General features: G+C 42.7%; 1 protein-coding gene across 12 annotated transcripts in view; it reads left to right on the forward strand.

Moving 5' to 3' along the window:
* si:dkey-205h23.2 (CUGBP Elav-like family member 4) overlaps positions 1–13966 on the forward strand; it is a 123277-nt gene that overhangs the window by 86405 nt on the left and 22906 nt on the right. For 10 of the 12 annotated variants that reach the window (XM_026378319.1, XM_026378321.1, XM_026378322.1 and 7 more), the window contains exons 3-4: positions 617–665; positions 10716–10844. In XM_026378319.1, the coding sequence (XP_026234104.1) occupies positions 617–665; positions 10716–10844 (178 nt within the window). The remainder of the gene's footprint in view (positions 1–616; positions 666–10715; positions 10845–13966) is intronic. The other 2 variants (XM_026378320.1, XM_026378315.1) reach the window with 1 other exon arrangement.

Genomic DNA, 13966 nt, shown 5'->3' on the forward strand with positions numbered 1-13966 from the left:
CTCTCGATAGATTCCTGGAGGCAAAGGCTGGGGCGGGGTGCGGTTGGCTGACCAGACCAGTGACATATTGGTCATGAGTTTCCAAAGGGCGTCTGGGTAGGGAGGCAAAAGAGGAGAAAGGGATGGAGGCGAAGGAAGAGGAATTGCTGAGGGTCAGGGATGAGCAGGATATAGCTGGTGACTAGGAGTCTGGAGCCAGGAGGGGACAGGAAGAGCAAGGGCCAGCCAGAAAGGACCTCTCCCTGTGGGTCTGGGAGGGGCTGATGTAATGGCATTAATCTCCAAGTGCCATCTGACACCCAGTGTGGCTCCGTCATTGAAAAGTGCTAATTCTGCTGAACTGTGAGGGAAATTCAGGCATCTCTAGAGGCAGTGCCCTGGATTAATTAAACACGCTGGCATGGAGCATTGCACAGATTTGTCTCTTTTACAGCATCATCGCTGTTTGATTTTTCTGTTTAGCTCACAGAGCAGGACAAACTCAGACCATTAATAGTGCCTCATTTCACTTATCATAAGGATTGTTTCTATCGTACTTTGCTAACCTGGGATTACCCTTCTCTCCCTCTCTCTTTCTCTTCCTCGCCACTTCTACTCTCTCCCTTTCTCTCTCCAGATGAACCGTCCCATCCAGGTGAAGCCAGCCGACAGCGAAGGACGAGGAGGTAATTAACCTTCTTCTGGTCTCCATTGCACACTCCCTTAAAAAAAAACACACACACACACACACACAAAAACACAAATACACTGGGACAGTGCACACACAGTCCTTAATATTCTGCTCTCACTTGAGACACATTGGGAGTTAGTAGAGTAGCCTGTAATATAGGTCACTTGCTTCTATTGACTTCCCATCTGTGCCAGCAGAGGGGCTGTCTAAGGTTCACAGTCACTGGTAGCAGTTCAAAGACAAGACGGAGAGACATGGAGAGTAAGGAATGAGATCAAGAATGGGAATGAACGTGGAGTGGAAGTTTGGTTTATCTCCATGGAGCGATATTCAAGCTTGCTCAGAGATGAGAAGGGGAAGATTCTCCAAACTTAGACACCTGCCCACCTACAGAGATAAGCAAAAATGTAAAGAAACAGCTCAGAGGTGGTGCAGTACCTGGGCCGGGAGTGTATAAAGGGTGGAGTGAGTAATATTGTAATATACAGTCCCTGTTTCTCATTATAATCACTACAAGTTAAATTAGACACCTAGATTTAGACAGTTTTTGTTCATGTAAACCCATCTGTTTAAAGCTTGAATCATGACAATCATAAGCAGTCACGCCCTGACGTTGTGCTGTTTCTCTTGCGCCTCCTTCCACCGTCTGACTGACACAGTGATTGACTAGATCATTCTGAAGCCATTTGTGACTGAAATCACTGAGGTTAATGCAGATTAAGCCAGTTAAAGATTTACATGGTTAGAATTGCATTTAATTGGAGCAGTCTGTGTCTGCCCTGTGCTTGCATTTCAGAGTGGTGATTTAGACTGCCTAGGTCAGATTAGACTGACTCACTTCGCTGATTTATGTGGTCAAGTATGAATCAGATGGCCCATTTCTATTGCCACACACACCCCCATGTAGATCTTATTTTTTGTCATGGCGGCACTTTAATTAACGGCCAACTAAAACAGGCAAAGTCTGACCGACAAGGCCTGGGTGAGAGCCAGTCGGCATTCTCACCAAGATAAATTGGATCTCTGGGCTTAAGAGGGGAGGATGGATGGGTCCCAATATCAATTACGACCCTTTTTTCAGCAGAGAGAGAAGGGAGATGAACAGGCATTCTGAATGAAATACAGAGGGCTCTTAGGCTGGCACAGCCCATGCTAGTCTGTCAGATGAACTTTCTATATGGGAGGACAGGATAGGACACAGCACAGAATGAAATAAGACCAAGTAGACAGGCCCCAACAGAGATATTGAGCGTTAATGGCAACAGGAAGTCAGCAGACAGGCCAGGGAAGTAAACCACAGTCGCGACTGACAATGAAATGAGATTTACTATGAAGGCTTGTGGTTAAAGGAAAATAGACAGCCCAGCTACGTCTGACTAAAAGAGAGAAAGAAGCAAGGAATTCATCTGCAGAAGGCTGAGGACCAGTCAGGTACACCAATCCCAGTGGGGCTTCTAGACTGTCAAGCCCAGAGTTGAACCGGGACATTTGCACCTTTAGAATTGAGTCACATTTATCACTATGAAGACATCAGCAATTATCTGTCATGAGAACTTGTATAGGGGTCTCGATTACGGCATTAGAGCCCATTACTCCATTTGGAGTAGCCCTTCTTTTGTTCACCGTGTCCCTGAGAGACATCATCTCTCTGGGGATATGGGAGTGTCAGGAGGAGAAGTAAAACCAGTGCTCGGAAAATTTCTATAGAGGCCTGGCGCCATACAGTCCTGCTGCTCAGCTGCCATTGTGAATCACAGAGCTGATTCTCTGGCTGTCTATTACAATGACTCATGTCTTATTTTATTTTTTTCTTTGGATTATCAAGAAAGAATGGAGCATGGAGCTTCACAGCCTTTAACTCTATTTCTGTTCCTTCACCACAGTCCACATTTATCTTGAACGCTGGTTTTTCCTGCCCAGTTAAATCAAACCATGATTCCAACTGGTAATCTAATTGTGATTTTTTTTCCCCAATAGTTGCAAATAATCATACATTATTATTATTTTAAATGTTCTTATCTTTAGTTTTTAAAAATATCCATGTTAGCTATTAGAGAGAGGGAATATAGAGACACCTAGTCTTGATTATTCAGAGGTGTTTAAGAGTGGTGCGTCTTACCTGTTATTACCAATCTTTCGATACATATAGCGTGGTTGTTTGTTCTCTCCACCAACTCAACAACAGCGTGTTCTGTCAATATTTTAAAGAGTCGAACTAATGTTGACAACAGTAGCTAATCTGAGCTGCAAACATGTAACCTACAGGGACATTAAAGCACAAAAGCTCCTCTAGGTAACTGATCATGGATAGTGTCATTCTCACGGACATTAAAAAAAGGATGGCCATTAATCTGCATTTCTTTAGTTATGCTTTCAGTCATTTCGTTTAGTGATTCCTAGTCGGTGGTATTTAGCTTACCTTACATATTGGTACTATTGTACCTGGTTTTGTGGTATTTTGTTAAAATGCTGACACAGGTTAGTAGTGATGCCCTCGAGGTAACTTAACAAAGGTAGCAAGTCAGACTCACAGCACAATACCTGATGCTGTACGGCATCTTATTTTATTAAAGCTAAAATTGTTCCACATAAGTGACGTACTGCTCCTCTTTAACACTAAAGTAACAATAACAGGCCGAGGTATAGTGTAGTGAGCAGCGTGCAGCATTGATGCTGCATCTTTCACGTGACCGCCGTGTAAACAGATACACTATTAAAGTAAAGTAAACTGTATCTAGACAGTTAACACACAATTAACTTCCATCCAAAAAGGTGAAAAATTAGAAAAAGTAGGCATCTTATCCTCTCTCGTTGTCTGTTGCTTTCTTTCTATCCTTTCTCCTTTCTTTCATCTCACTGGTGCTGCAGTGCAAAGGAGATGAAGCAAATGATAGAGAGAGAGGTGGGGATTCAGTACAAGGCCCATGGAGGAATGCGAGCGAGTGAGAGGTGGGAGACAAAAAGAGCGAGAGGGGAAGAGACGACAGGATGAGAAAGTTAACGGAGGGTGATGGAGGCAGCTGAGTGAATCTTAGCAGTAAATCATCTCAGAGCCGCCCCATCCCTATCTCCTCCTTGCCTCGCCAGGAATCTTTTTCCCCCTGACCTTGTCTGCCGCTGTGTCTGTGAAGAAAAGATGGGGCCAGATTATCTATGATTGGAGATGGCCATTATCTAAACACAATCTTGGAGCTAGGTCCCTCTCCACTAGCCACTGCTGAGAGACTGGAGACCACACTGATGAGAAGAGAGATGATGGGTCAGCCAGCAACACCCTCTTCTTTTATTAACTCTGATAAGATGGTTTCAACACTCTGCTGAAATGCCCAGCAACCTCTATCAACATCGACTTTTTCACAATGTGCCACTCACTGTGCATTTGTCTACACAGCCTTCTTACCCTGCTTGTTTATTAGCTCTCCATACTTGCATTTTATTGGATGCTTATACAGTGCCAGGAGCATCCCAATCCCTGCAACTGACACTCAGCAGCCCTGTGTGAGCCTTTTTAATATCTTGTCCGTGCTTTTGTCTGTCTGGCTGATAGGAGTGAATGGGTCATGTTTGTCCTTGCCAACCCGCTGCTCTTCAGAAGGTTGACCCAAGTTCAGCAGTGGAGAGATTGACAGGACCTTAAGATGTTGCACACTGTGCTGTCATGCCCCACCCCAGCAGGTAGGGAAGAGTGAGGGCTGCTGGCTCGCTCTCTCTGGCAGGCCACAGGGGAGGGGCTGTCTAGAGACGCCTCGTGCCCACAGAGGAGGGCGCTCCACTTTACATGCAAATGAAGCCAAAAGATCCCTCTGTGCCTCTGGACACTATCATGCAAAACTCTGAAAAGTCAAGAAGAACCCTGGTGGCACTTGATACGTGTGTGCCGAGAAATACACTGGGACACACAGCCGTGGCATGAAGACACATGGAGAGACAAAAGAATGCAGGGACTGACCATTAAAGGGTATTCCTTTAAGGAAGGTTTTAAGGAAATGCATTAAAATACCATTTTCCTGACTTCCATACTGGGTCTAGCCATTAGAGAAGATATTTCTAATTTAGAAAAAGAAGGAGCTACAATATTTAGACAGAAGCTGCAACAGGCAATTTCCCTCAAGTTTCCTCAATTGTGCTGTGTTGGTTTTGATCATGCGTACCAGAAGGTTTAAAGCTCCTCTCTCACTACCCTTGAGTAAATGGATATGACAGCTCTAGTGATATGAGTAATGCGTTTACAAATACAAAGCTTGTATCCTCTCATCACGCCTCATACACTGACAATTTGAATGTTTGTTCTCCTCTGATTATTCCATTTACCACCTCACTATACTGGATAATCCACTTGCATACATCAGACTGGGACCAGCAGCAGAAAGGTTTACTGTGTGGTTGCACATAATTTTCACTGGGATAGGGTCTAATTACTTCTGTTAGCTGGGTAGAAACTAAACACGAGTAAGAAGTAGAGTGGTTCTTTGTGAGTAGAGGGGGTACTCATCCCTCTACTCACAAAGAAAGTTGAGAAATAGAAATAAACACATATTGCAGGTTGTTAATGCATTACATTGCATTTTTTATATTAACTTTAACACTTCACGTGAACAGTACATGTCGACAATGTATTATACAACACGTGTGGGCAGTTCTTAAATTATAATACAGTATCAAATTTGAATAAAAACAATACAGTATCACTGCTGCGCTATAAAAGGACCAATTAGGGATGCAATTTATCATCTTTATTGTTATATGAAGAAATATTTCCCATTCTTCTTCACATTTTTGTGCTGCAAACATTGCTGAAACGTGTGCTGAAAACACAGGCCCAGTTTACCGGCTAACACTGTCTTCTATAACAGGCGATGCAAAGATGACTTAACAGCAAAAAAAAATTAAAAATAAAAATCCATAAAACGTCAGCATTACTTTGAAACAGTGTATGCGCTTAGATCATCAACCATCTGGGTATTCTCTCTTTGGGCCAATTCCCATGCTAAAGGAAAGGTTGTAGCCAAACTTTTTAATGCTGACCAATGGCTGCACAGTGAGATATATTGTGATGCTGCAGCACTGCATTGCACTATATACAGTAAAGCAATTTATAAACAAACAAACAGAAGCAAGTGTGTGTGTGTGAGAGAGTGTTTCTGTTTATCCTCCTGTTAGTTTCCTCTGTTTTACGGGGCATTCCTCTCATTGCCTTTATAGCGAGAAATTATCAGAGAGCTGATGAAAGTTATAATTCTCACATGACAAGAAGTACTAATCTTGATCAGTCATGTTTTATGATCACAATATTATTTATTGACTTTCATTCCATAATATCTACTCCTAAATAATGTAGCTTATGTGCTTAAACAAATTAATTAGAAATCTCTACAGTGGTAATATGTGAATGTTTGGCCATGTGGCCTTGTTGATACACTACTATTTACAAAACTTAATTTCCTTAAAGGAATTTATATTTAATGTTGCTGCTTTTATCACTAAGAAATCTAATAATGATCTATCAATAAATCTGCAAAGGGTGGAACAGTTAATAAGAAAACTAATAAGGTTTTCAGCAGGTGAAATATGCTGTAAAGTTATTTGGTGAAGGGAAAATTAAACATTTACTGACGACAAAGAGATCTTAAGTATTATACACTTCATGTATATGAAAATTGTTTTTCTGCTTAATGCTGATTACCTAAAAAGAAAGCAATGGCAGTTTTTGATTCCAAACCGATCCCTTTAACCTCCACACAATGGGGAATTAAAGTAGTTCAACTCAGTATTAAGTTGTTGCTCCCGACACTTTGTTCACCCAGTTGGTACGCCTACATGTGTGAGCGTGTCTGGTGGCGGGCCTTGCAGGCAGCAGCGCACCAGCATCAGGCTTTTCTAATGAGTCCATAAGAAGCTCAACTTCTCTGTTGTGCTGCCTGGAACATTACTCTGCATTTGAAATGCACCCAGCGGCCTAGCAGGCATATTTTATCGTCGGATGCAGCTGTCCATGCTTACTAAACACTTACTATTACCAAGCTTTCCTGACTACTGGCAGCGGGCAGGTGATAGAATCATGAAAAAAATATATTTACCATGACACACAAGAGTAATACTCTAAAAAGAATATTCCCATTATTGGCAAACAATAGCAGAAACTTTTGAGAAGTAGACTTCACAGCAACTGATTCTTTGCCTGGAGAGAAAATGTAGGGTGAGAGATGACAATAAATGGTGAACAGAAAGACACAGAGAGAGCAATAGAGAGAAAAAAAGGAGATGAGAGGAAAAGAAAAGCACTATCTATATGCATATACTGCAGCCTACAACACAAGTAGCACTTTATTCTGGAGAGAGAAGCATCAATCTTGACAGCATATGGCGTCTGTGCAAAATCCATTAATTTTTAATATACCGGGCGCTGAAATGAAAAGGCTTCCTGAGACAAGCAATTGTCAGATGTCAGTAGTGTTTTGATAACTTTTTTGATCTCCCTTTTTCTTTGCATTCATAAAACGGGGCTGTCCACATGCCACCTCAGTTTGGACATAGCTTGAGACTGACATAGAACCATTTTCCACACAATTGCGCCCACCTTCAGGCTGGAGATGAGACACAAGGGGAAACAAAACAGACATGTGCATTGCTGTGGATTTGAAAGGAAGTGAGTGTGTCCGCCTTCACATCCAAAGCCTGTATTTTAATAGCATGTATGTCCTTGACTCTACTAATCGCATTTTAAAACATACACATGTACACTGATTAATTAATGCTGTTTAAGGATGCAGTGGCAGAAGAAAACCTAAATTATGCAGCTAACTAACTACTACACACACACAAACATGTGCACACATTATTTTAAAGTAGTGTTAAGGTTTGAAAGTGCAGATTACAAAGGTCTCTTCAGAGTAGAGCAGAGAAGTGCTGTACAGCTCAAATGTTCTCCAGCTATGTGGCTCAGCTCTGTTAGAGGGATAAGATGAGCCTCTCTCAATGAAAGATAAGTACAATGAGGTCAAACAGTCGGCTCAATGAGTTTTGTCATACTTGTATATCCCCAGACAGTTCCATAGGAAGGTCCTCACCCCTCTTAATGCAAATACATGCTTGTACTAGAGAAGAATGCACTTATTTCTCTCTACTCCCCACTTTTAATGGACACCTCTTTTATGGAGTCATCTCCTTGTGCAGAGGGTACATTGCATGATATTTATTTAGATTCACAAAATGCCAATTTTAATCTTGTGAACAGCTATAGGAGATGAGCAGGATCTTGCAAAAACTAATAAGAGCTGCTATGGAGACAGGTGCAAAATGGACTAATTAATAGCAATCTATACTCTGGCCAGGGCATGCAGTGGGCCGACTGAGACACTCTTAGGTCAGGCAATGAAAAGATAGCAGCTCCAAATTCATTTTCTCACTGTGGCTCTCCCAAAGGAAGGCTCAGAAGTACACTCACACTTCCTTTAATGCCTTCACTGGGGTGTAATTTATTTTTGCGTTTGCCAGCACATTTGGAAAGTTCATTACCTCGCTCATGGCTTGTTAATTAGCCTTGTAAAGCCGCCATTAGATCTCCTCGGGCCAGGGCCGAGATGAGACTTTTGTCCCAAAACATTAACACACTGCAGGAGGCCTGTAAAACGGCACTCTGCCCATTTAAGTTGTAACAGTGACACCTCAGTGAAAATCTGAAAGATGGAAGGGACAAAGTCACGACTGGCTGTCGCCTCAATTCACTGTTTCACCTTTGCTGCCACAGACAGGGTTCAGGCTCATCTCTCTCTAACACCTGTTCAAGGTTGATTTTTCAGCTATGCAACTCCTCCACTGATGCCCAACATCCAGCTAGGTGTCTGTCCACCGATTGGTCTTAGCTAAATCCTGGTCGACAGTATAAGTGGTTGTCTCTGGGTGATCTCCACAGACTTTTCACTCACTTCCAACCGCAGAGCTCCGAGGGTCGAAGAGGAACAGTAATGAGCAGTAGCACCAAGCTCAGTTGGTGGGTTTGAGAAATCCTGCTGTGTGAGGCGTGACTACAGGAACATGGAGTGACACCTTAGCTACCAGCAGTGGAGAGCAGGCAGCGTGGCCTTATTGATTTTACAGGTGCTCATTTGTGTGGCCAAGCGGGTAGCAGCCACGTGTTTCATTTGAACTTTACAGCAATGGAACAGGATCAGATTTCCCCACTGCAAAAAGGAAGCCCTGGTGCTTTATTTTTAGAACAGCTGCGTCTAATGGGGCCTGGCAGGTACAGGAGGCGTCACATCTGTCGAGGCCCAGGTGATGCTCTCACCCTCCACTCCTCCCCACTCCTCCCCACTCCTCGTCCGCTCCCTACCAATCAAATGACTCACACTGAAGATCAACAGTGTCATTTCCAATAAACTCTTCTTCCTCTTCCTGCCACTTTCCATCAGTTCTGGCGATGGGTTCTTGCTACTAGCCATTTCATTTCACAACACAGTGGAATAGGGGATGCATAATGTAAAAGATGTAAAGAAGATGAATGCTCTGTCTAATGCCAGGGCACCAGGATGATTAATTAGAAAAATCTAGCTTCCTGACTGGCCAAAACTTAGTGGTATAGAGCCCATATGTCTGAGCCTGAGTGCCTCCCTCTGGAGTTCAGGAAGCAACAATGACATGTAGTAGTGTGAAGATACTAGTGTGTGTCAATCTGCCCTTCAAACCTACTGAAGAGCACCTGTAAATTTCACTCCAGCTGAGTATTGGTCAGGAAACTAGGAAAGGTTGGGGCTCAATAACTGCCCAGATTAATTAGGCAGCCTGCTTACAAATAGTTCGATAGCCATAATATAGGCCTGCTATTTCCGTGCTTTATATCCAGAACCAATTTCATGTTTTACAGATGTATTGAACAGAATTAGTCACAATTAAACAGCCAATATCTTAGTTTGACACAAAGAATAATATCCTCTTTTTATAACAGTTAAGCTAATTACACCGCCACCAATTCAATAGAAATATTTAGTCAGGGGTTCATATATCACAATATAAAATAACAACTGTAATACTTTGTCATTTTTTTTGTTCCAGGGCATGAGAACTAGACCTTGTAGCTTTCATTGTTAAAATGTTTTGCAATACTTTTTGCTAGCACCATTCTCCATCACTGCGCTGAAGAAAGAAACCGGACTTGGCCGTGCTTATTGTGGTTATGTTAAGTCTGTGCAGTGTGTAAATTGTGTCTTCTAGTTATTTTTTGCAATTGGAGGTGAAATCGACAAATCTGCAAATGTTTACAGTAAAATCACATATTATTAGCGGCCATCCAGCTTAATTTCTTAACTTTCCAAATTTTTGGTTCCCTGAATAAAAAGTTTTCCATGTTCATTCTGCCTTAAACTTTGTCTCCAAACAACATCTTTTTCATATTAAACAAAATAGAGTAGATTAGGATAGAGTTTAATGAGAAACAAGTACACACAGGCTAAGACACTGTTTAGTTTTGTTATTTTATCAAATGTTTTCTTGGCTATAATGAGGAAAGACCTCATTTGCAGTGCCCAGCAGAAAGCACCTTTGAGTTTACTCTTGCTTATTATAACTCTTGCTGCTTTGATGATGAGAGAATGTAATGTCATGTTCTTGTTCCATGTTCACTCAACTCAGTAACTTAAGCATAGATTGATCTAATGGTTTGCCTGCCTGAGCAAAAATGTTCCTGTTCTCGTTCTGCCTTTACCTGAAACCCACGGTGCTCAAAACATCATCTGTATCAAACATCACTGTGGCAGACTTGAACAGCTCACTGGAAACAGGTATACATCTCACTGTCATGCCGGGTGAGGTGGCACACCACACAACAATAACAACAGCAGCAGCAGCAGCAGCAGCAGCAGCAAAAGCAGCAGCGTAGGCTCAACACAGCAGACTACAGATAATAGGGGGGTGTTGGACAAGTTCCTCTCAGCTCAGCAGAACAGTGTCATCAGCTGTAGCATTTGTCTGTTCTCTCCTCTCTTCTACCCGCTCCTTTCCTCCCCCCCCCCCCCCCCCCCTTCCTCCCCTTTCCTCTCTTCCTATCCAGAAGACAGGAAGCTGTTTGTGGGAATGCTTGGCAAGCAGCAGAGTGAGGACGACGTCCGACGGCTGTTCGAGACCTTCGGCCAGATTGAGGAGTGCACCGTCCTGCGAGGGCCTGATGGGGCCAGTAAGGGTCAGAGCCCAAACACCCCCACCCACCCTATCACCCAGCTCCACCCCCCTACCCCCACCCCCCACCGTATGTTCCCCTTCATCTGTCTGTCTGTGCTGTACGTGGGCTGCCTCTCTTCATCTTTGTGCTCTTTACATGCTTCAGAGCCATGCTTCATCCACTGTGCACTCATTGACGTCGTCTGCCAGCCACTCTGCTCTTCTGAATAACTCATCCTCCCCTACAGCTATTCAGTTCTTCACCACCCCTTATGTGTCTCGCTTGCATTTCTTTCATACCTCATTGTCACCGTGCTCTGACACCTCCTTCCTCCCCCTTTCCTATTCTCACAACTTTCGTTATTTCCCTACCTGTTTTTTTGTTCTCACTTCAGCTCTCACTCCTTTATTCTTTCTCTCCCCAACTTCTTCTGTTGTCTCTTCATCATGGCAGCTCCTCTCACCCTGGACTCAACAAATACATCACACAACACCTTGTCTTTCTGCTCACTCGATCCTCCTCCTCTTCTTCCTGTTATCTGAAAAGCAGAGGGGTGTAATCATGTTTGTTTCCCACATTCCCATCATCCCTCCCTGGAGACACCATTGGACGATAATGTCCTACTGTAAATAAAGCAGTCAGGCTGTGGATTTCTTTGCCGTCAATCAGTGTGCAGCAGATTTGCCTGAATTCAGGAACAGCTTATACAATAATGTCTCCAGCTTATGTGCTATTTAGTCAGTAAAAAACAGTAGAATTAACGATGGCTATGAAATGTGTACTGCAGGTAGGATTGTTCTGAGAGTGCAAGAGGCTCCCCCATCATCCTGCGATGTGTTCGTCTCAGCCATATTTAAAGCAATAATGCCAATGATATTGCGTCTCTCTCTCTCTCCTCCATTCTGCTGTCGACTGTGATTTCTTCTCCTATATGAAGCTTGTGAACGTGTGAAAGGGATGTGTGGGAGGACGAGAGAAAGCGGTTGATAATACAGTTGATATATCAAACAGAAAGGCTGGCGAAACTGAACCACACACCTATCGGTGTCTCTATCTGTTCCTCCTACTGTTAATCCTGAATCTATTGCTCTGCATCGCCCCACCAACCCACTACCTTTCTTTCTCCCCAGCTTGTTTTCTCTTTCACCGTCTCTCCCTCCCCCTCTAACTCACTCTCTTCCTGTCTGCTCAGATGCCTCAAGCTGATTGACAGCCCATAAAATGAAATAAGGCCAGTGCTGCTGTGTCAGACAGGAACTAGTTTTCTCCCTCATTCAGGCTTTCATTCGTTTTCACCCATCTGTACTCCACATCTCAACTCTTATTCTTTCCCTTCTTTTCACATGCCATGTATTTCTTGTGTTGATATTTGTCTCTATTATTATCAACTGTGGAGTAATGGTAACTATGACGGCTACGGACAAAGATCTTATATATAGGTATCTGGACCTATCACTCACTGTGTAACATTCCGAGGCGCAATCATTACGGGATGTTACGGCAAATTATTTTGCCAGTCGCCTCACTCAGGATGAGGTTCCTCTAATTTGAATGAGACAGACCTTGAAATTGACAGTGCTATCTGTTCCATGATGGAGGCTTTGTCCCCTGTTGATGTAAATGTATGCTACTCAGAGGCTTTTCACCTCCCCTCTTCACCCAATAAAAAGGCCGAGAAGTTCAACATCCATCTCTGTACGGCGCTGCTCCTCAAAGTACTTTCAAAGTGCAACACTTGCTGCCAGAGTTGAATAGAGCCCCGAATTGTCAGGAATAATAGAGAGATGGCTTTTAGGTCTATAATTAAGTTGTGTTATAAATGTCACCCATCCAGCGGGATGGAATTCATGCATACATATTATTACCCCGGGAATTCAAAAGGCAGTGCAGATTCTCTCGCTTGAAAGTAATACAATCTCTCGTTTTCCTTTTCCCCCCCAACTCATTCGGAACCATCAAATTCAAAAACTCCAATGTTCACTATAATTTATGAGGCTATAGCACTTCCAATTCTGTTGAGATGCTGTGCTATGTGTCCCTTAATGTTTTTTCTTTTTTGAGCCTTGAAAAGCACTGGCTTTTTGATAGTGAGATTTGAGGGCATTGTATGTTTGACATGACTAAGCCAATGATAATGTACGCCGACCCCAGGAAATTCTGTCTTGCTGTGCGGATCCGCTGGAGTCACTTGGACCCTGGCACCATATCTGATAGCTTTGTTAGAAAACCACCAGCAAGTTATCATGCCTCACAAAACCAAATGGTTTTTGCAAGAACAAACTGTCTCTTATTATTTCAACTACAAAAGTTAAATGCGTTTGTTCCCTCAAAGACAGAGTTGCAGTCAAATGGCACACAGCACTGAAGCTTTTCACTCGGACAAATAAAGACCTTTCTAGCCTCTACCCGGAGGGGCGTTCAAGTGAAGTAAAACGGTGCGAGAGTGCTGTGACAGAATCAAAGGCGTCTTTGACTTATCTGTTTCCCTCTGTAGATCTATACAGCTCTGAGGACATTTGACAGTACAGAAAACACATGGTCTTACTACTCACACATATTCACATTTTCAACTGCTTACCATTTATTATGTGGCTAGAATATGGATAGAAAGCCTCAGGTAAATGTAAATTGTCCTCCATTGATTGTGCACATAATGATGGCCCCCAGTTCAATCTTTTTGATTTTGTCAGGAAATAATTAATTTGTTTGTCAGAAAAGCAAAGCTGAGATGTAGAAGTGAATGGGTTGCTGCCAGACACGGAACTTCTCCTGAGTCTGCTTAACGGTGTTTGTAATTTAAACGAATCATCATGACTCCTTTGGGAATGTAGAGAGAATAAATGTATATGAACACATGTAACTGTTTTAAATACTGTAGGTATCAGCATTTCCCGAGAAACCAGGCACTGAACTCAGGAAAAGCCTGTCTGGTTCTTAGACATTGGTGATACTCAATTAATGAAAAGGGGGCAGAATTAATCCACGAGTTTGTTAATTAGGTATCTCTTGACTTAACACATGAGTTACCTGAAGGCACGGATAAGAATAGGACATAACAGAATACCTCGTGCAGTCTATGACGACCATAAAGCTTAGAGAAATAGCTGCTGTTTAATTTAATGGCTTTTGTAAAATTACCACAT

The sequence above is a fragment of the Anabas testudineus genome, chromosome 3, assembly GCF_900324465.2.
Source record: "Anabas testudineus chromosome 3, fAnaTes1.2, whole genome shotgun sequence".
In the NCBI taxonomy this organism is placed as follows: Eukaryota; Metazoa; Chordata; class Actinopteri; order Anabantiformes; family Anabantidae; genus Anabas; species Anabas testudineus.